Source organism: Caenorhabditis remanei, chromosome III, assembly GCF_010183535.1.
Source record: "Caenorhabditis remanei strain PX506 chromosome III, whole genome shotgun sequence".
Lineage (NCBI taxonomy): Eukaryota > Metazoa > Nematoda > Chromadorea > Rhabditida > Rhabditidae > Caenorhabditis > Caenorhabditis remanei.
This window is the reverse complement of record NC_071330.1, coordinates 9,820,476-9,846,107: the sequence shown is the minus strand read 5'-3', so window position 1 is coordinate 9,846,107 and position 25,632 is coordinate 9,820,476. Positions and strand designations below refer to the sequence as shown.

Below are 25,632 nucleotides of genomic sequence, written 5' to 3'. Positions count from 1 at the left end.
TTCATTACTTTTTATTTACAAGAATGTCCAACGAGGATTCGATTGTTCCCATAAAACTTGCACAAACTTTTATTGTGAGTGTTTGTGAGTCTATTTGAATTTCTGATTATTAGTCTAGAAAGTGGGATAAGAAAAGACGCGAAACAAGCAAATTCGAATCTTTTGATCTGAGAGAATGAAGCCAGAAAATTCTAATGATACAGCATGTCATCGACTTCCATGCTGACCCAGTAACATGTGTCAGTGCTTCGTCTGGAACAGTCTCATATGATTCAATTCTCTCGGCACGTCATGGACGTGTTGATCTTTTAATGAAACAAGATGCAATTCATGTGAGAGTTCACTATGGTATTCATCTGAAAATATCACGTTCGTTGCAGTGTACTCGTCAACCACCTCGTCCTCATCACGTTTCGAAATTGAAAAGAGTTTTTAATAAAGATCTAATTGAAAAACCAGTGAAAGTTGATATTGAGACATTTCAAGCAGTGAAAAAGTGAGAAAAGAAGACGATAAGATGTGAATGGTTTTATTGTTACAGGGAACATATCATCAGAAAATTGGGAGTCAAGGAGACTTCGAAACCTGTGAATGACTTTGTGGAAGTATCAAAAGAAGTGGATTTGGCACTGAAAGAATGTCTTCTCAATTTCCAAAAACCGGAAGAGGATGAAACTAAAAAAGGAGTTTTCAATATAACTATTGAGTTTCCTTCATCCATTCCAGTTCCGGTTACAAAACCAAAAGAGAAGTTCATCATTCATCAGAAAGTAATGCAGCTTTAAAATGAATCACTGTATCATTGGACTTTCAGGCATTAACTCGAAATCTTTCTTCACAAATTCGGGATTCCTTTGGGTCGAATCTTGATGGTCAACAGCAAACGGAGGTTGCACTCAAAATGTTTTCTCATAAATCTGAATAATATTTTATACAATGAAATTGAGACTATTGTGTTTTTCTTAAATATCTTGAAGTATATTTTCAACAAGATTTTTTTAGTGCTCACAGTTTTAACTTCAACTGTTCCAGACACTTTGAACCACAAATCGTGAAAAATTGTATTCCGTATGGCGATCAGTGTCACCGGGACACACTCTGACAGTATTGTAGTAGTGCTCGTACTCTGTTCCAATTATTTCAGCAGTTCGTATGAGATAACTTCGTTCGGGAACAGAACCACTTCATTACTTTCTCAGATGTTCTTTATATGTAGAGTGTGTTGTGAAATACCCTAGTTACAAATCGCATAACTGTATGATTGGAAATGTAGTGATGATATGAGATCATTGGCATCCGAAAGAATATATATATATATATATGTGTATTTCTCTGCTTCTACCAACAATCCCGAAAGAATAAAAGAAGAAGAAGAACCCATTCAGTTGTTATCAAGATAAGCAATTCTTTCCATCATTATCAGCCAGCTTGATGCTTGCTTCATCTATTCTTCTTCTTCTTCTTCTTCATTCTTCATACCATTTAGATATATCATTTACATAAATCTGGACAGCGCAAATGTCCGAAAGAAGACTGATATTATTATCATGAATCTCTCCTCTTTTCTCCATTAATTTCTTCATTCCATTTTCATTTCTTCCCCTTTTTTCACTTTCTTTATTGTCTTCCATTTGTCTTCTTTTCTCATCCAAACAAATACGGGTCAATGGCTTTTTCTCTTTTCATCATTTTTTAATTGAGATCTCCTCTTATGAATCATGACGTGGCAAGTGGATGCCACTGAAATACTTGACGTCTTCAACTTCTTTCCACGTCTTCTAACCAGTTGATGTTGTTTACAAAACTCGTTCATTTTTCTCCTTAACTAGGCCATTATCATTCTCTTTTTCTCTCGCTTACTTACTTTATCACTTTTTCCTGTTTTCCTCTTCTGGTTTCCAAGTTTTATTGATTGATTGTCCATTGATGAAGCCTTGTCATATCCGTTCACTTGTCATATTCCCTCCTTTTCTCTCACTCGCTTTCAAATTTTAATTCGCCTTGTTTTCACTTTTCTCCCCCCTTCTTGTCAGCTAACGAATTAATGATCACCACTCGATTTGAATAGATTATTTCATTTTTCAGAAACTCTCTCCTCTGCGAGATGAGATGAGACCGATCCCACGCTATGACATTATTATATCGGTGTGTTTTTCTTTTTTTGTTGTTGTTTTCAGAACTATCCGAATAGCATTTCTGTGACAACATCTTTTGTGAATATGATAGTCTCAAGATGTCGTATTTTCGAGTCTGTGATTTATATAAATCAATATTATTCACTTGATATCATTTTTATATCAATATTTCAAATTCTTTTCAACATGAACAACATGAATTCAACATGACCAACAGTACAATCTCACCTGAAATTTGAATGCTCTTTAGTTGTCTAGTTAGTTCAGATATTCCTGAAAACCTTCTTTAATTTTTAAAAGCTTTTATGATGGCCCCTTCTTTTGTCAACGTTGAATAACTATAGTTACGACAATTTTGAGATTTTGGAAATCAGAACAAGACTGTTCAACTTCTCCTGTATACGAGATTGTGAAATGAGAAAGTGTCATTGTGAAATAACAAACAATTATGGCCTTCAAATATGGGTTGTTAATTAGAGCTACTTCAGTTTCAAAATATAAAATTAGAAGAATGAATTTACAAAAAATATTACAGTTCTCTTTCTGATGCCGTCCCGTACGTTTTTGTTTACAGATTATCACTTTCCTTACTTTAATTCAAACAAACTCGGCAAACCCAATTGATAACGGACTGGTTGACTCGGAATTGATTCATGGTGAGTGTCTTATTTTGAATTTCACAGAATCACGTTTTTCACTACAAAAACTCAGAATGCGTAACTCACAAAGCAGTCGAAGTGATACTTCTTCTGGATGCAAGTGGTTCAATTGGAGATGATACATTCAAAAAACAACTTTCTTTTGCAATGCATTTGGCATCTCGATTGAACATTTCTGAGGAAGGAAGTCATATGGCTCTGATACAGTATGCTGAAACACCTAAACTAGAATTTTCATTGGGACAATTCAATCATCCAACCCAGGTGTTTCTTTTTTCTATCTATCATTCTATAACTGATTAATTTTCAGTTAGAATGGGCAATTCAGCGAATAGAATATCAGAGTGGTGCCACGAATACAGGACAGGCTCTGAGACTGACATTGGAAAAGGGGTTACAAGGAGCCCGACCTGGAATTCCGAAAGTAGCAATTGTTATAACTGATGGACAGAGTCAAGATGATGTATCAGAACCATCTCAATTACTTCGAGATGCAGATGTTATGGTGTATGCAATCGGAGTCACTAACCTAGTGAATGTTCATCAATTACATCAAATGACTGGAAATCCTGTTCGAGTTTTTACTGTTGAAACATTCGAACAGCTTGATAGAGCATTGGCTGATTCATTGACTTGGAGCATGTGCAAGACTGAATTCAGTGAGTGTTCTCTTTATGACAGTTATGATAATTTTGAATTTTGAGGGCCCGGAGCTCCTGAAATAATCTGTGGACCTGATAGAATAGGAGTGAAAGCTTCCACGAAGCAGCCATTCGAAGGAAATGTGTTCGTTATGGACCATTATCATGACGAAGAATGTAGAGCTGGTCCAGAGAAGTTTCCAGATTCCAGAAGTATCGGATTAACTGTACCATTCTCTGCTTGTAATGTCCATCGATATCGTTCCGTGAGTTGTTTCTTTTCGATTTCAGAACACATAAATCTATTGAAAAAATGAAAATTTACAGCTGAATCCAAAAGGAATCTTTGTGGAAGTCAGTATTGTGTTCATGTTCCATTCGCTTTTCATGACAAAGACAGATCAAACAGTGAAAGTTCAATGTTTTTATATGGAAGCAGATAAACATGTTACTGTTCCATTATCTGTTAGGTAAGTCATTTATTTCTTTAAAGATCCCAATTTCCTTTTGATCGTTTTCCGATACCTCCTTAAAAATTTACGGTTTTTCCAGTTTTCAAAAAGAGAATATTTGAAAACAAAGTTTCACTCGGATAGTAAAACGAAAAATCAAGTTATTCCAGTATGATCACAACAGTATTTCGTGAACAAATATATCAAATGCCCCAATGTGCTTATACTCTTCGAAAAGGAGCTCCAGATGGACCGATCGTTCGTTTCGCAACTCTCGGAGAAAGTGTATACCATCGATGGGAATGTATTGAAGTTGAAGGAGCAGATAAAGATACATTCGGAATGTTGGTTCATTCATGTTATGTCGATAATGGATATGGAGATCGTGTTGACATATTGGACTCAAATGGATGCGGACTTGACGCAGTTCTTCTTTCGACTCCAGATTATGATACTTCACTTCGATTGGCTACAAAACCTTATCATGTTTTCAAGTATGCAGATCGTCCTGTTCTCCAATTCCAATGCCAAATCACTCTTTGTCTGAAATATGATGGAGGATGTGAAGGAATCACTCCTCCACAGAATTGTAAAAAGTTACCAGGAGAAGATGGAAATCATCATCATCACCATCATGATCACTCGGAAAGAAGAAGAAAATTAGTGAGGAGATTGGCGGATGGAGTTGGAACAATCGATGTTTTTACGGATTCAGTAACTGTTTTAGAACAGGAACCAGCATGTCAACAGGTATGTGATTTGCTCGTTCAACTTATTTTAGATGCCAAGAAGAAGAAGAATGAGTCCTCGAATGAGTACGATAGATATAATTCAAAAGTTTCTTTTCCAGCCACTTCCATATCCAATCACCAATACAAATATCTGGATAATGGCCACCATCACCTTAATAAATATATTTGTTTTCATTGTGACCATATGGTTTACATTCCGAAAACGACGATGTAAGCCTTAACTTCTCAATTTTCCTATTTTTCAAATGTCTTTCCTCACAGTTTTTGTTGTGCAATATCCATTCTGATACGGTGTATTTATTGTTTTCATCTTCTTCTGAAATGTATTTGTTAGTCAATCCATGAATTCTTTCCCGCTTACATCAATCTTTTCTTCTTCTTTTTCCAATATATAATTTGCCTTAATATTCTCTGGTTGCTCACCTATTGAGACCCTTTTCATCACTCCTGCTCACTTGACGGTCCCACCAGAGAAAAGCGGCACGTTCTTTTCATTCATTTTTATGACCATGTCGTAGATCTGTCACTATCGGTTGTCGGTGTCACAACAAACTACGCAACAAAAATGACAAGAGTTTGCACGGGGGAAGAGAGACTCGTAATGTTGCTCCTGTAATAACCGTGCCGCAAAAAAGATTACAGTTGTTGATCCGTGTGGCGTAAGAGATGTCATCAACAACTGTGGTGTGAAACATTAGAAAAACGGATAAGAACACAAAAGAAGAGTTTGAATAATATCAGTGTCCGAATATAAATCCCAATATATAATGATGCCTCAGTTTTATAAAATGGTTAAGAATTTGAACAAGGGAAAAACTAGCTCGATTATGAAAGCCAAATAAAAAATTATTAATTAAGGAAAAATTATGAATAAGAATCGAATAGGAACTCAAATATGTCGATATATTAAACCATCACTAACTAGCAAAAACACCGAATTCTAATTCTCCATCATTAATGGTAATTGAATAATGATATCCCTCCCCTCCCCCATACTAATAAAATCGTTCCGTCAAAATATGTAGTATATCAAAACTTGAAACTCGAAAGCCATTCATCGATGAGGTCTTGAATCCCCTCGGGAGTAATGAAAGACACGCCTCTCCCCCATTTACCATATTGTATCTATCCGTTTTCCTTGTTTTCCCAAGGGTGTCACATTAATATTTTATTAACGGAAAAGGTGTGTATCTCCTCTTCCGGTATACAGATATTATCATTTCGGATAACTGAATCATAAAACAAACTAAATAATTATAGAATGTGTTATCTCCTCCTTCTTCTTCACCTCATTGTCTTCTTTTTTCTCTGTTTATGTACGTGTATCGATACCAAAAAGTAATGAAATTGAAAGGGAACAAATGATTCATTCTATCTCGATTGAGGCAACATTTTGGATGCATACAAGACAATAAAAGAGCTGCTTAGTCATGTCAATTAATGACTTTTGATGAGGGTTTAGGAGGTGATCAGAAATAGAAAAAGACAGTCCCCATTGTTTTTGGTTCTTTTCAGAAGATTCGTTCCGTTTGAATTGACCGTGACATGAACATCCAAAGAAGGTTGTTGTATAGCTTTGAAACACTCTCGAGCTCCAGAAAAAAAGATAACATTTCTAGGTTCGAAGCAATGAAAAAAGTTTTCGGATTTCGTATTTTACCTATCATCTTGAATCTTTAACACCAAATAACAACTCTCTTTCTTCAGAAAAGTAGGGAACTATTTGTATTGGAAAATAATTAGTGAAGAAAGTTTCGGGACTGGCGAATCATTGTTTTACAGTATATGAAATATTGAAATTTCAAAAAGATAATAATTTTCATTATCATCACTAATTATACATGAATTCGTTTCCAAAACGCTCAAGTTTTCAGAGTTAGATTGGTATCAGAGTCGAATTATTTTTTGGCACATTTTTTCATCATTAATTTTTTTTTCACCTACTCATAATCACAGTAACTCACAACAAATTACCTATCCTTGGCTGAATTCGTTCCAGACATTCTCATCTTTATCCTCATTTTCAATTGGTTAGTACTCGCCTCTCAATAAACCAAAGGAGGCGTGGCCCTCATCTACCGTAGTCTTCTTCTTCTTCGTCTCCTCAACGTCTTCTGGCTGAAGGAGAAGAAGAAGAAGAGAGCCCGCCTACTTGATCTCAATTGTCTTGTTTCTACTCAAATTACTCATTTCCCAGAGAACAAAAAAGAGTTTATCAGCATGCAATCATTCGATATTGAATCATTAATTGGAGCAAACAAGGTGAGTGGAATATTGGAACTTTTATCAGGAAACTGTTGATTATTCTGGTATAAAATAATCTGTTGAGTTTGAATTTTTCTAAATATATTCAGTGTACTTCTGGATCTGATTTTTAGTTCTGTGGAAAATACTGAAAGCTTTCAAAAGTTGAGAATTATATTTATTCATGATTTCCAACGATCCTAACTAAACTGTTGCTGTATGTAGAGTGAGTGAGGGAAAATCATGTATTCGAATACAACGTAGCTCTTATTTTTCCCGCTTTCAACTTCCATAAAAGTATTATAAAGAGAAGATCCTACGCCATGATTCTTCCAAAATTTATGCTCTGCCCCTCCACTCTCAAGAACATTCCAACCAGTCAGTTTCCTTGGACACACGTATACACCCATAAAACATTCTCGTAATACAAATCCATCTCCTTCATCTCTTCCTTTTTTTCAAATTTTCTAATTCTCATTTCCAGGTCCCATCACTTGTTGTGGCTGAGATGGTTGCTGCATCCCAAGCTTCTCGTTCTTCCTCATTTTCTCCTTCATCATTTGAACATCATGATCCAATGGGAGCAGCAGCGGTTGTGGCTGCAGCAGCCGCTGGACGTCATCATCCGTATGGTAAGAAAAATGAAGTCATGAAACGGGGGGAGAGGTTAAGGAGGAACATAATTATTCAGTATACTTGTCTTCTTCTTCTTTTTCTGCTCTTCCCTCATTACCCCGTATAAGAAGGCGTGAGGGGAACAGCCAAAATGACAAATTGAAGGAGATTGATTGAGTTGAATCTGAGGAAGAAGACAAGATTGGTGTGTTTCTGAGATGCAAATTCACAATGAGCACCTATTAGAATGACGTATTGCAAAATAAGATTTCTAGAATTCTATAAAAGTAGAAAAGGTTGGGATCGAGAATTGTTCAGATAAGGGGATTTTTGAAGTCATCCTTCCGATTCTAGCGTTTCACTAAAACGATAAAACAAATTGAGATTATGAGAACAGTATTTAAAAGTAACATTTTTGCCGAGTTCTGATGAAAATGTGAAAAAGAGATGGCGTAGGGGTTTTCAGAAACTTTTGACTATAAATATTAGGTTGTCTGCAATAAAATCAAGAGCATGACTGCGTAACCCAAGTTTCTTTCTCTATAAGATCTCATGCTCAAGTCATCCATCACTCATTCCTCGACACAAAAGTGTGTATGGTAGGAATCAAAGAATTTTTTAAACTATGAATACTCTAAAACTGTGAAAATAAATACGGTTTGGCTAATCTTCTTTTTATCTTTCAAATTTTCATAATTACAAATTTTCAAATCTGACACCTGACTCTGATGACTTTCATTCCAGTAGAACATACTGTATCTCTAAAATAATCTTTACAACCGTTTGATTGGATGTTTCCTCTGTTCTCCAATCATACTCCCACGTGTTTATCAGGAGCATCAATAACTCTTTTCCTTGTCATCTAATCTTCCATGATCATGTTCTTGTTTTCCTTTTCTTCTTAAGACAGCCGCTCATCATAAACGATCCAAACGTTGCGGTTTGTATGTATTGGAGGAGAGGAGTACGTGTGTCGATTTAGCTATTATATCGTAAATGTTCTCTCTTTTGTTTTACAACTCCTCTCACCTGCTTTGAGAAGGAAACGGATTACTGTAGATTGTTTCGTTTAGTGGTCAATTATCATGCAATCACTTTAGTTTCGTGTTGCAAAAAGGGTTATGGTCACTGATAGGAATAGAGAAAACATGTTCTTCAGTGGTGTCTGTCACCTCATAAAACAGCTCTAACCTTTTCCTTCACCCAACAATCGACACACATTTTTCAATTTTTCATGATACCTCAATTCTTTCATTCGATTCACTCAATGTTGCCATGTGCCCCCTTTTGTTAATTGGTGTTGCGTGACGAATCAGTTTTCCAATGGGGCCACTCTCACTAAACATGTCATAAAAAATCGAGCCAATTATCTAATTGGAACAAACCAATCCGAATGAAATAAGAATCTGCGAATGAAAAGGGAAAGGTGTTAGGTTTTGATTTCCGGGAAACGAGAAGATAAGCTGAAGGTATCGTAGTTTCGTGAAACTGAAATTGAAGGGAAAATCAAGTATTTTTGCTGAAAACTAATAGACTATTATACAACTTCTGAGCACTTCTCCTGAATCCTATCACTTCGAGAAAAAGAAGAAAACATATTATGTTTTTCGTTATTCATTTCATTCAAAACTACTCGTTCAAAATTCATCAATAAACGCCACAAATTACTCAATTCTTTTCTTTTCCCTTCGTGTTTTTCATTATTAGTACCACATCGCCATGTGAACCGGAATGAAAATGGAAAAATTTAATTTTCTTTCAGATAACCGAGATGATGGACAAATGAGAAGATATCGAACAGCATTTTCAAGGGAACAAATCGGAAGACTTGAGAGAGAATTTGCTAAAGAAAATTATGTGAGCAGGAAGACACGTGGAGAGTTGGCAGCTGAATTGAATCTACCTGAAGGCACGATTAAGGTCAGTTTCTGAGAACTCTGAGTTTAATCTTTTCGGTTGTCATCCCTCAACAAAACAACGATCTGTGAGCACTGAAATACAACATAACAAAAACTGGTTCATAATTCGTTACCGTAATCCCTCTAAATGCTTTTCTAAAAAGTCGGAGGCCTCTCTCATCGTCAAAGCCAAATCATTTCCCATGACATACATGCGGGACCCGCTCTCTTTTCTTTTTGGCTCCTTTACATACACACACATATCAATCTGTCTCCTCCTCACTTGAAAAATGAAAAACGCTCGGACAAGACAACGGGAGCGCCCATGAGTGATTTCGGAGTATTGCTTGATTCCCACTGGCATACTTTGAACTGCCGACCGACCCTTTGCAAAACTAAATAGACGTCCTCTTCAGCAAGCAACAATATGATTTTGAAATTGTATATAAATGAAAAATGGAAGAATTAATAGAATCCAATTGGAATATTTCAGGTATGGTTCCAAAATCGGCGAATGAAAGACAAACGTCAACGAATCGGCGGTATCGGATGGCCTTTCCCTCCTCAAATGGCTGCTTATATGTTGAATCCATTCGCCTATGAAATGTGGGTCAAAACAGCTGCTGCTTCTCAATTTGGAGCATCTGGAACACCTGGAACATATCCAAGTGGATCAAAGTGATTATTAATTGTAATGAATCTTTCATTTAATTTTCATATTTCAGCAATTCGAGTGCATCACAACTGGCATCTGCATTCCTCCCTCAACTCGGTTTCCCTCCATTCCTTCAATCAAATTCAACAATTCCAACATCTCCATCATCTCCCCACTCGGATGATTCATCGAAATCAAAAAATACTTCAAGTGATGATGATGATTCAAAACCTGTTAATTTCTCAAATAGTCCATCATCTAGTTCACCTTCTCCATATTCTACTGATTGAATTTACTCCCGATTTCTTCTTTTTTTGAGTTATCGCCCGTTTCAAATGCCATTTCTTTTTGCTTTTTTCTTTCTCATTCTACAAAAATCTCTAACAAATTGACGGTGAATTGTTCTTTTTACTTCTATTCTTCAATTTTTTGACTCCTATTAGATTCTGAACTTGCTTCTATTTTACTGCATCCTTCCTACCACATTCTGATTCCTTTGAATGAACTTTTTCTATTTATTTGGAGTTTATGTTCTCTTTTTATCAACATTTCAAAAGTTTTAAAAATGGAAAGGGTAAATATTGTAACTACAGTAACCCAAAAAATGAAATAATTACTCAATATTTAAGACGGATAAAGGCAAACTTCGGTGGTGATAAGTGGTATTACCTCAGTTGTTCTCAACTTGTAGATTACTGTAGGTTTACGGTAGTTCCGAAAATCTAAGAATCAATAAAGATTACACAGAACACATGTCTGGATGGCTAGTATAATCTGTAATTTTGTTGTTTTGTGGACCCGTGTTTCTGTCAGTGTATGAAGAAGATGACCGTTGTTTTCTCTGAACATTTTTTGCAGAACATTTTTCAAAGTCTACGTTCTTTACAGTCATAAATTTACAATAATCTCAATCTCTTTATGAAATCTTTTTCAAACCAAAAAGTCATCGTAATATACTAGTAGATAGAAATAATTCAATCGAGAATGCCATGCACTAGATATCTCCAGAAACAGAAAATTTATTCGTTTTCGATTTTTTTCGAGATGAAACGAAAGAGCAAATGACAGCTGGTTGACACCCAGTTATGGAGATTTATCGACTAGTCTTTGGGTATCTAAAAGTTTATCTCAACCTATTGAATAAGAATTCCGAATGGAGCTGAGGGAACCGAAAACTTGAAATAACTAATTGGTTGTTCCTTATGAAGACTCATTTTATTACATCTTCCTCTCTTTTCTAATTTCATCTCAATTTAGCATCAGCTAACATAAACGAAATGAGGTACATATGAACAATTAATAAATGGATGATGGCTCATAAATTGTGTGGTTCTCTCTATTTCTCGATATGCTCCAACGATCCGATATACTTTTCTCTAAATGATTAGTACTTTTGTGTCCTTGGATCTCAATGCGCGGCAGCAGATGATGATAGATGACGTGCGGGAAGAACAGACATCTTAACTCTCAAGTAGTTGACACTGATTTGCATATGGAGGTCCACTCTGAATTATACTCCCCTTTGGATGCAGAGAGAAGAGGGGTCATTTGTCATGGAATATGTTGCGTAGTTGAGAAAATGAAACAACGAATTGGGTATGAACAAGAATTTGATGGGGACTGCATAATTAGTGAACGAGGTGAACTTGTTTTTTCGCTTCACAGAAGGCATGAAATGAAACATTTTTTGCAACTATTTATTACCGAGTGGCTGACATACAAAAAGGAAATAATTCATATAGTTGAGATTAGGGCGGGTTTCAGATTTCATTCAGTTTGTTTCCCTTGTTAGCCGTCAAGTTTTCAGAACTCAATTCACACTGCGTTCATCATAGTAATGAATACCAAGTTATCATCATGACGATGTTCATTTTTGTGTTATATTTCTACTCAGTAAATTGTTTATATCTAGTTTTTCACTTCAGAAACTTTAATTTTTATCATAATTCACTTTTTCTCAACACATTGATTTTTAGATGCTCCATGTTTTCCTAGCAGTTGGATACGACAGTCACGACGCAAGCCCAGAGTCCAACGCGCTGCAGTTTTTAGCGGTTTGCAGTAGAGCGCGCTTTCTTTACTCCCCAAATTCGTCGTTATGCGCGCGATCAACGCAAAATTCTTCTTATTTTCGTTTATTTATTGAGTGTCTCTCTACCAATTGTTTCTTTTTTAGTGTTTTATCCTTTCTTATAATTTTTACCAAATTACAGAATGGTTTCGTGTAATTTAACCGCGCCAGAAGTTCAAGTGGGAGCAACTATAAAAATTGAAACAAATAACGGATTGATTGCCGAAGGAATAGTTATTTCGCTCGATGCGCTCCGTAAGGTACGTTTTCCTCAGTTCAATATATTTTTAAAAAAATCAATATATTCAAAGTTCTGAACAATCAATAATCGAAACATTAAGTTTCAGGTTTTGGTTCTCGATACCAAGGAAACCACAGGAAGCAAACCAGTGGTTCGCATATTCAATTCTGAACATTTGAACAGCGTAAGTAATGTCTTCAATAGAATTATGTTATATGAATCCTAATTTAAGATAACAGTTGTAACGGCAGCACTCGAAGAAGGTCAGAAACACGCAATCAATAGATGTGAGCAATTCCGAGCAAACAATCCGGTTAATGGAGCCAAGACAGCTGAACGCTTGCAGAAAACTCTTGGAGATCTACGACCAAATTTGATGAAGTCATCAAACGTCTCTATCAAAGGTCAACAGGCTTATATTCAGCTCAAACGTACAATCGCTGAGACGTACTGGTCAGGAGAGGATATTCGCGTACTTGGACTCGTTCTGGTTCAGAAGCCATATGATGTTGACAATGTGACAAAAGATGCGAAAGCAACAGGATTTGATGAAACAAGGGCGAATAATGCGCTTCTCCAAGTTAAAAAGATACTTTCCAAACCTGCAACCGGCTACACATCACGAGCTCCACTCGATTTCACTATTGGAGCAGTGGTCACTAATTAGTCGACTTCTCACTTGTTTTTTTTCTTAATGTGTATTTACCTGAAGCCGATCAATCAATATATTTTTCATTTTTCAAAGCCTCATTGTCCGTCTTCTGATCTTGTTTTCAAATTTCCAACGAGGCTTTCGAATTTTCAATGGAAATAGTTGGTTATTTGCTGCGGGTTCATTTCAGGTATCTGTTCTCCCTCTCCCTCTAATTTATGCAGTCCCTTCATAATGTATGTACCCTTCTGTGTCAGTCGAGCTGCTTGACTAGAAACCTACTTCCCTATCCCCCATTGCATTTGATTATTCAATCGCATTTGCTCGCGTAATATGTTCCGTATTTTATGAAGAGAATGTGACACTATTAAAGATTTTCTGATTCACTCTTTTTGTAATAATTTGTTTGAAGTCGGTTTAAGACTCCGTTTGATTTTTGAAACCAGATATCGTCGATCTAGATGATCTTCGAAATTTCAGTATGTCAGACGATGAAGATGTACCGCAACTCTCGGCAGACACCATGGCTGCTCTTTCAATGTTTCAAGCCGAACAACAACAGAAGCTGGAGGAGATGAAATCTGGAAAAATTGAAAAAATTGATGAAGATTGGCAATTAAGCCAATTTTGGTATGACGATGAAACATCGGACAAATTGGTTGCTGAAAGTATTGCAGCAGCATTGACTTTTGAGTCGAGGCCTGCGAAGATTGCTTGTGTCTCATCTCCGACCCTCGTTAATTTTTTCCATAAAACTGAGGTTACCACCATGAATATTACGGTGTCTGAAACGATAAATCATTTAGGAATACAAAAAAGGAGAAATCGAATTGATATTATTCGAATTTGATCCACGTTTTGGTATGAAGTTTCCATCTGAATTTGTTTTGTACGACTACAATCAACCAACCGAACTTCCCGCTTCTCTCCTTGGGAAATTTGACGTTATTGTTGCTGATCCACCTTTTCTGGCTGCAGAATGTCTTATTAAAACTGCTCATTCTATACGCTTGTTGGGAAGAGAAAATGCGAAAGTAATATTGTGCACAGGAGCCATCATGGAAGACTATGTAAGTTCCATACTGAAATTTCCCTATTTGAACTCCGGAGGAAAGACCTTCGATTAGTGAAAACAGAACAGTTAATGTAAATTACATTCGAAAAAATATTATTCTACTCAGAATTCTATCAGTACACCTAATTAAACCCGCTAGTATATTTTCTCAACAGGGATTATCTCTAGTGCTCCTGTTCTTTATGTCTTCGAAATTATATTTTTAATCTTTGTTCCAGGCTGCTCGGCTAATGGCTATGCATCGAACAAGTTTTGAACCGAAGCACTCCAATAATCTGGCCAATGATTTCTCCTGCTTTGCTAACTATCAGACTCTCACATTATAGAGATTCCTTTTTCATTGATTCATGTCCGGCTTTCATTGTTTTTCTCTACGAAATTGTTATTTGTGCTGTTTTGATTATTGCTCATCTTCTTGTTGATTCTTTCTCATGAAGTTTAAAGTGTTATATTGAAATTGTCTTCTCTGTTTGTTTCTCGTGTTTTTCTCACATATTATCTTTCCCATCGTTTTGATTTCGCGAAGAAATATGTTTTTTCTTCCAAAGCTACTGTTTCAGAGTCTCTTGATTGAATTCAATGTGAACTCTGGTTGCGACGGATCTTCAAACCTTTCCTCTCTTATTTTTATTGACTTCTCCAATTACTGTAAGGTTTCTAATGTTTTTTCTTTCATAATTATATTTCTATGTTTCAGTGTATACCGTGTATACTACTCGCTGATCACTGCGTGATCAAATCATGGCACCGACGGGTCAAGGTGGGCAATGGCAGGAAGTGTTGTGCTGCTCTGTATGCAACAAAGTAAGTTGAGGCACAGAAGAGAGTTACCATCTTCTTTAACTGCAATTAAATTTTCAGCATTTCAACGAAACATTCCTTCCAGTGAGTTTGATCTGCGGACATGTTATATGTCGTAGATGCGCAGAAAAACCAGAAAATAAGAACAAACCTTGCCCTCATGATGATTGGAAACCGACTACACCTCTTTCTGAATATCCCAACAACGTAGCTCTTCTCTCTGTCATATTTCCTCGTAAACAGTGTATGTCATTTTCTGGAGCAAAAACCAACGATGAGAAGCGAATCGACCAACTTTCAATTCAAATCGCAAAGTTTTTCCGGGAAGCAGACAGCGAACGCGGTGGTACTGTCTCTAGTAGAGTAAGTCAAGAATAACAATTCAGAGAAATTTCACTACATTAATCGAATTATTATAGGACATATCCCGGACGCTGCAGAGAAAAGTTCTAGCACTTCTTTGTTATCAATGGCGTGAAAATGACGGACGTTTGAAAACTTTGAAGATGTGTCGTGGAATCAGTGAACGAGTCATGATAGAGATTATTCTTTCGATTCAAAGCAATACCCATGTCAGCAGCCAGTTGTGGTCGGCTGTGCGGGCTCGTGGATGTCAATTCCTGGGACCAGCTATGCAAGATGATGTTCTACGATTAATTTTAATGACATTGGAAACTGGAGAATGTATAGCTCGCAAGAATCTTGTTATGTACGTAGTTCAAACACTGGTATCCGATTATCCGCAAGTTTCGAAGACATGTGTTGGGCATGTTGTTCAACTACTCTATCGAGCTTCATGCTTCAATGTAATTAAAAGAGATGGTGAATCGTCATTGATGCAATTGAAAGAAGAGTTCAGGACATATGATTCCTTGCGTAGAGAACACGACTCGCAGATCGTGCAGATAGCATTTGAATCAGGACTTCGAATCGGACCTGATCAATGGTCAGCTCTTCTTTATGCAGATCAGTCTCATCGTTCACATATGCAATCCATCATTGATAAACTTCAATCACGAAACACTTACCAACAAGGAATTGAGGAACTTCGGACGCTTACCACTTCAAATTCTTCAATGTTGATCCCTGCTTATCGATACTTTCTGTCTCAAGTGATATCATGTCTTGAGTTTTTTGCTGCACCAGAGCACGAGGATACTTCCCAGAAAGCTGTAGCAGAATCGTTATCTCAAATAAAAACACTCCTAAAGCTTCATTGCTCCCAAGACGACCTAAGGAAAGCTCCGAAAGAAGATCGGCGAGTAATTATAGCACATTCACCTCTGATGCCTCACGGAGTTGTTCAATCCATCTCATATGTCGATGAAAACGGCCGTTCTTCGAGCAGAACAGCTTTCAAACAGTCATCTGAAGATAAAAAGAAAGATCACTCTGCACCTCAGACAACACCAAGCTCAAAAAATCAGCCTCAGCTACAACAGCAACAATCTCCATATACTCCTCGGCAAAAGCGTTATCAAATGGGGATCCCACCAAATCGTATGGGGTACGCACCACATCAAAATCACTTTTCTGGTGGTCCACCTCAAATGCAACCTCATTATTTCGCTTCTCAACCAATCGGATCTCCAGCAATGCAACGAATTCGGGGACGACAAATGAACGGGATGCCACCACAACCGATGCCTCGTCCTGGACCTATGCCCATGCTGATTGGATTCTCACCAGAAATGATGGGACCAGGAGGAGTTCCCCCGAATAGTTCTATGATGCAAACAGCGGAAGTGTTAACAGCAGATGGTCAACCAGCTGTAATCAATGGAACGCCACAGAGAGTAGTAATAATGCAATCACCAACACATATGCCTGGTGGACCTGTTGTCATGGTAAGATTAAATTAGTACACTTCTAGTCTTAAATCTTTAGAAAAATGTTGAAATACGTCTTTATTCTCGTCAGTTCAACTAAAAACCAACAAAGTTCAATTATAGATCAAATTTTAGATACCACAACAGCCGCTAGGTTCTTCGCCTACACCAGTTCCTATGGGTGCCATGACACCTACAATTCCTGTTCAAGTTCCACCGAATGCGATTTGGACTGCAACATCACCTACTGGAAGTGTTATTTATCCTGCTGCTTCACCGCCGGGCCAACAGCCGCATACCATCTGGATACAATCGTAAGAAAACAATACAAAACTTGAAGCGAGAGTATTGTCAAAAATTTAATAGAAAAAAAGACACTAGTTGTTTTCGGAGCTGCTAGTGAGATTCTTTGAAACTTGAAAATAGAAATTGGAGCTTTGTAATTATTTTTAGAACTGATGGAAATGTCTTCCCAATGTTCGATCGCGGTACAGGAATGGTTTGGGGACCAACAACAATGTTGCGAGAGAGTGGAGCTGATGCAGAGCAACTTCTTGCGAAAAGACATGAAATTTTGAAGCGTTTACAGCCTTCAGAAGACGATGATGATCCAGAAGATGGTGGAATAGGGCATGTTTCGTATACTGTTGCCTCTTCGGTTCTCGATGACAGGTTTTTAATTTTTTTTAAAGTTTAATTTCTGAAAATTATATTTTTCAGAATGGATCATCATCCTATGGCAATGATACCTGTTTCGAACATTGATCTTCCGGCGATTCCAATAAATTTTGCTAGTATGCCCACTGAGGAGACAATGACAATGATTGGGGAAATGGTGCAAAGTCGTTCAAGGGCTCCTTCTCTAACTGCTCAAACAAGCGGACAACAGATCATTGCTCCGATTGTTTCATCATCCACCGCAACTGTGCAGTCGGAATGTGGTACGATGAGTGTCATGGATAGTTATTACCAGCCGATTACTTCCTCGGCTATTCAGAATTGTGGGTGGAGTTGGTTTGCATGTTTATTGTTACTAAAAAGTCTTAAAACGATCGACACAGGAATTCACGACTGCTGACAAGATTATTGAATTTTAGTTCTGTTAATTCGATTGGCTGCTCATTCATTACTTTTAATCAATTTGCTACTAACCTAATTTCTGTTACCCACTACATCTATCTCTAAAATGTGTACTATCTAATTCCAGCTCCCACCATGCCTCAACCAGGGATCCCAATGGTATCTGTGCCTGTTCAAGTACCCGTTGTTCCAGCTGAACCGTTCAATCCATCTGTACCTCCACCACCCCAACCTGGGCAGACAATGCTTGTGGATAGTGCGACTGGGTTATTGACTCCAATGAGACCGATTCTTGTTGCTCATCCACAAAATGTCGTTTCCAATTCGCTAGATAAGATTGTGGATGTCAAGGAGAGGCTGAGCGAAGCACAAGGTAATTGATGTGATATAGTTTCTACTATATATTATTTTTTAGGGAACGTATCGGAAGCTGAAAACGCTCATTTGCGAATGGAATTGCGAATGGCCGAAAGTGAAATGGCCCATCTCGATCCGTACACAAAGAATAACTGTTTACTTCGTGAACTGCATCAAGTTGATATGGAACTTCAACAGCTTCATATCAATCCGGCAGTTGAAGGATAGCACTACCTGCATTTCACCAGACCCTTTTTAATTAATTTATCAGATTTTTTCATAGATGGCAGTGCCACCGCTCGATTAAGTTTAATTTGAAATAGTGTTATTTATCCGCCTTGCAGTAGTTTTCTTACATTTTTTATTGCGTGGCCAATGACGCAGAGAACCCATTGAGGAGGTGTTCTAGCGAATACATCCGGTTTATGGTTTCCGTTTTATGGTCAACTCATTATCATTTCTTGAGCTTCGTAAAAAAATACAAGTGACATATTTAAAAATTTTCAATTCTAACTATGTTTTCTCACGAAGCTCGTTCCGCTTTTTTTCTAATTACGCCGTTTTTTGAACATTTCCTTAAACCCAGTCTCTAGTGCCCATATCATTTAAACCTTTTGTAAGTTTTCAAATGCATTATTTTTGTACTTTCCATGCTAGTCCATTCATTTCATGTTTCCACTTCGTTGGATCAACTTCATTTTCTATGAAAATAAAGCTACCATTGTTCATATTCGAAACTTTTCTTCTAGGTTAAATCACCCTAGAGTGTTCGTATTTGTTTGTTGCGAATTCCAATCTCGGATTTAGAGAATTATTTTCAGAATGGCGAATGTGTCTATTCTTGATACAACATCAGCAACATCATTAGCTCCCAATGTCGCATTCTCTCGAACAACAGATTCAAAAGTTCAACCCACAACGATCACAGAATCTTCCGGAGTTCCCAATTTGAAAGCTTCCGGATTCGACTGCATCAGATACATGGGTTAATTGAAACATAAATTAGAAAACTGAATTGATTATTTCAGGAACATGCAATGGAGGTCACATATATCTTGGCCGACAACAAAGAAGGTTCAAGGAGTTTGTCGCAATCAAAAAATTCTCTATCGATGAATTCGATGATTATACTGCGATTGCTGTTCGTTTTCAAACGTACTATTATTCAAGTATGTCGCCTTTTTTCAGAGAGAAACCGCGCATTTGAGGCTGCTGAGCCACCAAAATATCATTGAGCTCCAGGAAAGCTTTGTATTTGAGAAGTCTATATATCAGATTACGCCAGCGATGAATCTCGGATCCCTGTTCGATATAGTTTGTGAGTACAAAAAATGGGGCATTAATGAAAAAGCAACTGCTGGAATCACTGTACAAGTTCTCGATGCTCTCATATATCTTCATCAGAAACGATACATTCACAGGTACTGTACCGGATGAAATTCTCTTTGTAATTGTTATTTTTAGAGACGTGAAACCGAAACACATACTGATTGATAGTAAAGGAAATGTGAAATTGACAGGATTCCGATTTATGATAGAATTAAATCATCATCTTGATTGTGTCTTCGATTATGACACTCATCTCCAAAATCAGATTTACTACCTCGCTCCCGAAGTTCTCGCACAGAATATGCACGGTTACACAGCAAAATCCGACATATACATGCTTGGAATCTCGATCTGCGAAGCGATAAACGGAGTGATGCCATTTGCTGAACTGGAACCATTGGAAATGTTGCTTAGGAAGTTGAATGGACAAGTACCGAGACCAGTTGACAAATTGAGTTTGCAAGATGATGAGAACATGGGAATTGATATAAGTAGGTGTTTTTTCTCGAATGATACAGCATCTCTAATTTAGCGATAGTTTATTATGAGCCGGCAGTCACATGCCATACTATTAGAATATGGCCACAACAAATTATCATTTTGTTTCCTAAACCTCATCATACATGAGATGTGACTCAGTATCATGTCGCGTCATGCTTTTCACCATTAGATTTCTATTTCATCTCCTATTTTATTCTCATTTCACACGTAGTCATCTTTTTTCAGCTCTTCGCCCACAAGAACATTTGACTCGTCAATTCTCGGGTGAAATGCACGCATTCATTGCCAACTGTCTCAATTATGAGCCACAACAAAGGTGATTATTTCAGTTAGATGAATTCAGTCTGCTATGTATCACACATGACTCACATAACATTATTCATCTTTTCAGAAGCTCAGCTTCCGATTTGAAAGATTCCGACTGGCTTACCATGAAAAATATCAAGGGTGTTGGACCGAAGGAGCTCAGTCAAGAACTTCAACTCGATTACTCTCATTTCGACTTATCGCTTTGGGAGCAAGAACCAGTGATGCCTTCAGAACCCGAACAGAAATTTGAGACTGCCTTCGATTACACATCAATTTCTTAAAGTTTACATATTTCCATTCATTCCATCTCCTAACTTTTTTTCATAGCTGTTTTATATTTGTGCGAGATCCTTGTAAATCAATTTCCATTCAATGTTCAATTAGCTGTAAATATTTATTCTGATATATTTCAATAGTTCAGTTGTTTAGACTACAAACAGAACGCATTATTTATTCGGATAATGAAACATTTCATGGTATGCAACGTTTAGGAGAGATAATATTTAATTTTTAAAAATGGACGAAGCTAAATTATAACAGCGCGAGACAGTTTTAGAACTGAACCCTACCGAAATCACTTGAAGATTCTAAAATTCTCTGCGCCTCTCCACTTTCCACACAGTTTTTCTTTCAGTTTCGGTAGAGCGCAGGTGTGAAAACTGTGTCGTGCAAGTAGGAGATGATAAAAAGTTGGAAAAAAAACAACAAGAGAAGAGATGATTTTCTTTTTTTGCAGACAGATAATTTAAGACATTACGTAGTTTGAGCATTCAGATTCAAGCCAACATGTAGATAACTGACGAGTCCTGGTGAACAGATCCAAGGGAATTTTCAGCAACGCATCGGAAGGATTCAGAGATTGTTTCTTCGTCACCAACTATCAAAAGATCGCCGTTTGGAAGGTGCTAAAACAGAATAAATAATATAAGTGTTGGTACTCATTCTCTTACCATATAATTCCGTTGTCCCTCAATTGAACTCAGTGATTCATCCTCTTCAATCTTGTACCATTTCGTTTTTGGTGCTGGATTTCCACGTGTTCTGCATGCCAATTGAGTCACTCCTCCCGGTAATTCGATACGAGAAAGTGTAAAAACAGAGATTAATGGAGGTGATTGGACAGATTGTCGATGGGCTTTACATGTTCCGGTGATCGATTTTGGGGCTGAAATTTGATATTTTCAAATAAAGTTTCTAACCATCTTTTTATTTGTAAAAAAAAACATCTCAGATTTCACAACACTGTTTCACGAAATAAATATTCTGAAAGCGAGCGGGTTACTGTACTCAAATCTACGGCTTCTACCGTAACCTGTCAGTTCGAATAAAGTGTTAACTATAATCATTTTATTTAGCTGAAGTTTTCGCAAAGTGTTAATCGAATTTTAATTAGTTTACCTTTAATAATTGATACAGTCGAAGAAGTGACAGCTGGTTGAGTACACGGGGACGTGGCTTCGCAGAAGTATTCTCCAGCTGTACGTTCATCCAAACAATCGATACGAAAAGCTGAAAGAGTAAGCTATTCTTCGAAAAGTTTCGGAAAACACTGAAATTAATTATATTGTGATGCACACACTGGTACGAGGACCTTTTCCATGTGACATAAAATGTTTACTCTTATTTCATGGAGACAAAAGAAGTGCTTTTTTGGAGTGACAAACAAAGGAATTTTTAAAGTTTGAAAGCAGTGACATCATCCATTTCTTACCTGATTCAACAACAGATTGCCCGAGATTAGTTGCAGAAAGAAGAGTTTCGAATTGAGCTGCTGGATGATTTTCCAGACGTTTTCCACGATGATACCAGACAATATTTGGTTGGGGAGAAGCATAGAATGCACAACGAAGAACTAGACTGTCACCTCGATTCGCTTTTATATTTTCGAGTGGTTTGTCGATTGAGAGGACACTTGGCTCAATCAGAGCATCACATACCGATGGAACATCGGCCGCCTGAAACATTTACTCTTTTCAAATATACTTTGGACTTTGATCAAATCAAAGTTCCACAACAATCCAGAAAAAGGAGTGGAGGCGTCTGAAAAAGAAGAAGAATAATTTCATACCTTTGTCGCAAAGACGTGGGAACCCAAAAGAATGATGGACAAAACACGAAATAACTGGTGGTTCAATGGTGATGGCATCCTGAAATTCAAATGAGTAAGACTCAAAAAAGAGAGAAAATTAAAGAACGGAAAGAATGAGACATCAAGTTCATACTTTTTATAAGAATTTAAAGACAATCTTACTTTATTTGACGAGATTCTCAGAGAAAGAGGATTTTATTTTGGATCATCCGTCTAGGACTCTTCTGATGTGATGTTCACACTTTAGAAGACAAAAATCTAAAAGAAATTCGAAATGATTCATGAATTTTTAAATCAAGCAAACGAGATATTCGAGGTCAAAATATCAACCGATTTCTTATCAATCAAGCCGGATGGGAGAAGACCGGAAGGAATAAATAGAAATGCGAAATAATGCAAAATTGAATTTATTTCCGGATGAACTTTCATGGAGGAAAGAATAGACAAGTTCAACTGAAAAAAACGATAAAAAATGAGAGAAGATATACTTCTGAAGGCCTATTTAATGACGACCGCGATGATGAAAAAGCCATTTTGCCGACCTATTAAATGCTTCTGTCTCATATTCAAATACGAGAAAAAATATAACTTTTTTTAGTTTGTTATTTTAATAACTACTCGTATATGAAGACAGGTACGACTGCAGCTATACTGAAATTTTTTTTAGATTCCCACTCATAGTCAGAAACGGAGGAGGAGACGGCTGTCACTTCATATTATTACAAAACTTGTAGTTAGTACTAATCTTCAATTTTTTAAAGCAGATTTCGTATCAGTCGGGGACCCTTTTCCAGGATTTGAACTGTCTCAAAATTCTGATTCTTAGCCGAAAACTTGAAAAAGATACAATTCAGCTGCTCAGAAAAATGTCATTTCTCGTCATATACAAACCAAATAATTTGGCATTTCAAAAGAGACACTCTTTCTTCTGAAAATCCCGTTTTTTTTTTCGAAAAATGAATAAAAAATAGACAATAATTGAGTGAAATGGGAATGAAAAAGCAATGAGGAAAGGCTAAAGTTAGAATAAAACAATGAATAATTTATAGAGAACACCCCCTGGTTCTCAGAGAATTCAGATGAATAAAAGGGAATGACGTATAAGAAGAAGGATAAGCAGGAAAGAAATCAGAAGTGAAATGAGTAAGATAAGCGAAAAAGGGGAAAAGAAGAAGAAGGATAATCGGGGTGGTCCAACGACTCCTACGCCATGAAACACGTCATTTGAATTGAAAGGTTGAGAGGAAGAAAAGGAATGATGTTTCGAATTTTTGAAAATTCTTAATCCGAAATCTTCATTTTTTGATCTTCCTGATCTCATAATAATTCCATATAAAACATAGATTGGTTTCTTTTTTTCCAATCTGTCAATATTCGAACAAAACAGAAAAGTATGTTTTTCGAATATCCTTGTATAAGACTGAGTGAGTGAGCAACAAAACCAAAATGATAGTCTTCATTACGAATTCACCGGTCTTTCACATATTTCCGTTAATCTGAAAGATCATATCAGTCTTTTCTCGAAGCGAAGACTACATTTCGACCGAAGTATCTTCAAACCAAAATACATACCAATAACCAAGGAAGTTTTCTGGATAACTTCGAAATCCAGGAACAACAAACACAATTTTTTCAGCGAGAACACGAGGACAAATTGGTTGGCCAGGATGAGTAAAACAGAAAAGAAATGAGGCGGTTTATGGGCGGAACAATGGTAATTCAATACTTGTTTTTCTGACATTGTCAGGTGTTCAGATAACTGAACAAGAGATTGAAAAAGTAGGAAATTGAAATCAGTCAGAATAATGCAAGCATTTTTGATCGAATCTACAGTAATCCATGTGGATTTTTGTGTATTGAATCATTGAAAACTATGAAGAACGTCACCGGAAGTTTTGGCTGATACCAAGGGAACTTCGTCTGATTTCCGTTTGGAAGTAACTACTGAAATAGAAATATCCAGGGAACTTTTTGCAAGCTTTTCAATTTTCACAAGAAATTCATATCCCCAAACTTTGCACTTGTCCAATACGTCTGTTTTTTGATGAAACATGTATTCGAACGGAACTGAAAACTATAAATTTTTGGTTAAGCTCTCGAAGAGCGGCCAAATACTGATCACACTAAATGAAACTTCTAAAAACTAAATCAAAATCATGAGCATGCTCAGAAATCAAGAAAAGATGTGTCAAGTCCTTGTAAGAATACTAGTTCTCTTTGAAATAGATCATCTACAATCGGACTAAAAATCAAAATGGAGACCGTGGGATTTTCCGAGTTCAAAAAACCTTTGACAATTTAACTGAAATTTCTAGGAAGTGGTCACTCCCAGGAATCGATGAAGATGTATTTTTGATTTTTCAAACTTTCAATAGGCTAGAATCATGCAAAGGCAACGGGATTTTTTGTATTTTCGGGAACCCAATGAAACGAAAAGGAAATGAATTTTTATTTTTGATACTTTGTGTCTTCTGGAAACAGCTGAAAATAAACGAAAACTTCTGAAATCTGAGTAAAATGTGAAAAGACGATGAACAGGTGATGCCTTTTAATGAAGTCGTAAATGAGACGAAGTGATGAAATATTCGTCGGTGAAGCAGAAAGAAAGTTAACGATTCGATGAGTTTTCTAATAGGAACCCATCGTGATTTTCTTGTGATGCTCAAAGCGGAAAACGTACTATTCTCGATGTTTCGTGTGACGTCGTCAGGTTATTCAGAATCAAAAGAAGAATCTGGAGAAGCGTAACGACGAAAATAAGGTGAAACTATAAAGAAACAACATGATGGTGATGTCAGAGTAGTAATGAAATTGTTCTTTGTTTTGAGTTCTTCTTCTTCTTCAGTAAAAAGTAATTCTAGAATACTCACGTCTCGGACGTCACCGTTTTTCACAGGAACAGAGTAATTTTATGATGCGGAAATGAGCTAAAAACCCCCAGTTTATGAGTCTAGACGAATTGGATACGCTTCAATTTTTGAAGGAAAAGGAACATCTTTGTGGGTGTCGAAAACATGTCAATCTTTTTTCCGTCCATCTGTCAATTTTCCGCAATCTTATTGGACGCCCCGGAGGAAAAAGGGAGGAAATTGGATGATTTTTGGTTGATGTACAGAAGAGAAATGACCACTTGAAAAGCACAAGAACGATAGTTTCCGAGAGATCAATTCAGTGGGAACATACATAAATTGGAGCTACTCATTTGCAGAAAACTGAGAAGTTCTCTTTTCGCAGACTAAAAAGTTTT

The 25,632-nt window shown here is 36.9% G+C and overlaps 7 protein-coding genes across 7 annotated transcripts; 6 read left to right on the top strand and 1 right to left on the bottom strand.

Moving 5' to 3' along the window:
* Window positions 1-23: 23 nt before the first annotated feature.
* On the top strand, window positions 24-4,860 carry GCK72_010381 (uncharacterized protein; the record flags this gene model as incomplete). Its single annotated transcript, XM_053727830.1, has 12 exons — window positions 24-74; window positions 204-332; window positions 381-496; window positions 542-770; window positions 815-889; window positions 2,710-2,791; window positions 2,847-3,058; window positions 3,105-3,453; window positions 3,499-3,701; window positions 3,763-3,905; window positions 4,058-4,637; window positions 4,738-4,860. 12 exons carry the CDS (start codon window positions 24-26, stop codon window positions 4,858-4,860), a joined length of 2,292 nt encoding a protein of 763 aa, XP_053587407.1.
* Window positions 4,861-6,859: 1,999 nt separating this feature from the next.
* On the top strand, window positions 6,860-10,341 carry GCK72_010380 (uncharacterized protein; the record flags this gene model as incomplete). Its single annotated transcript, XM_003110785.2, has 5 exons — window positions 6,860-6,901; window positions 7,368-7,515; window positions 9,261-9,418; window positions 9,890-10,074; window positions 10,122-10,341. The coding sequence occupies 5 exons, from the start codon at window positions 6,860-6,862 to the stop codon at window positions 10,339-10,341; spliced, it is 753 nt and encodes a 250-aa protein (XP_003110833.2).
* A 1,924-nt stretch (window positions 10,342-12,265) lies between these two features.
* On the top strand, window positions 12,266-13,030 carry GCK72_010379 (uncharacterized protein; the record flags this gene model as incomplete). The annotated part of the gene is made up of 3 exons (XM_003110897.2): window positions 12,266-12,382; window positions 12,470-12,547; window positions 12,596-13,030. The coding sequence occupies 3 exons, from the start codon at window positions 12,266-12,268 to the stop codon at window positions 13,028-13,030; spliced, it is 630 nt and encodes a 209-aa protein (XP_003110945.1).
* Window positions 13,031-13,496: 466 nt separating this feature from the next.
* On the top strand, window positions 13,497-14,416 carry GCK72_010378 (uncharacterized protein; the record flags this gene model as incomplete). Its single annotated transcript, XM_003111035.2, has 3 exons — window positions 13,497-13,775; window positions 13,822-14,085; window positions 14,309-14,416. The coding sequence occupies 3 exons, from the start codon at window positions 13,497-13,499 to the stop codon at window positions 14,414-14,416; spliced, it is 651 nt and encodes a 216-aa protein (XP_003111083.2).
* Window positions 14,417-14,831: 415 nt separating this feature from the next.
* On the top strand, window positions 14,832-18,385 carry GCK72_010377 (uncharacterized protein; the record flags this gene model as incomplete). Its single annotated transcript, XM_053727829.1, has 8 exons — window positions 14,832-14,894; window positions 14,952-15,254; window positions 15,311-16,738; window positions 16,856-17,034; window positions 17,174-17,392; window positions 17,441-17,661; window positions 17,928-18,173; window positions 18,216-18,385. The coding sequence occupies 8 exons, from the start codon at window positions 14,832-14,834 to the stop codon at window positions 18,383-18,385; spliced, it is 2,829 nt and encodes a 942-aa protein (XP_053587406.1).
* A 594-nt stretch (window positions 18,386-18,979) lies between these two features.
* On the top strand, window positions 18,980-20,577 carry GCK72_010376 (uncharacterized protein; the record flags this gene model as incomplete). Its single annotated transcript, XM_053727828.1, has 6 exons — window positions 18,980-19,142; window positions 19,186-19,298; window positions 19,346-19,578; window positions 19,622-19,977; window positions 20,213-20,303; window positions 20,379-20,577. 6 exons carry the CDS (start codon window positions 18,980-18,982, stop codon window positions 20,575-20,577), a joined length of 1,155 nt encoding a protein of 384 aa, XP_053587405.1.
* Window positions 20,578-21,072: 495 nt separating this feature from the next.
* Window positions 21,073-22,442, bottom strand: GCK72_010375 (uncharacterized protein; the record flags this gene model as incomplete). The annotated part of the gene is made up of 5 exons (XM_003110980.2): window positions 21,073-21,201; window positions 21,247-21,461; window positions 21,695-21,805; window positions 22,008-22,251; window positions 22,365-22,442. The coding sequence occupies 5 exons, from the start codon at window positions 22,440-22,442 to the stop codon at window positions 21,073-21,075; spliced, it is 777 nt and encodes a 258-aa protein (XP_003111028.2).
* Between the last annotated feature and the right edge of the window lie 3,190 nt (window positions 22,443-25,632).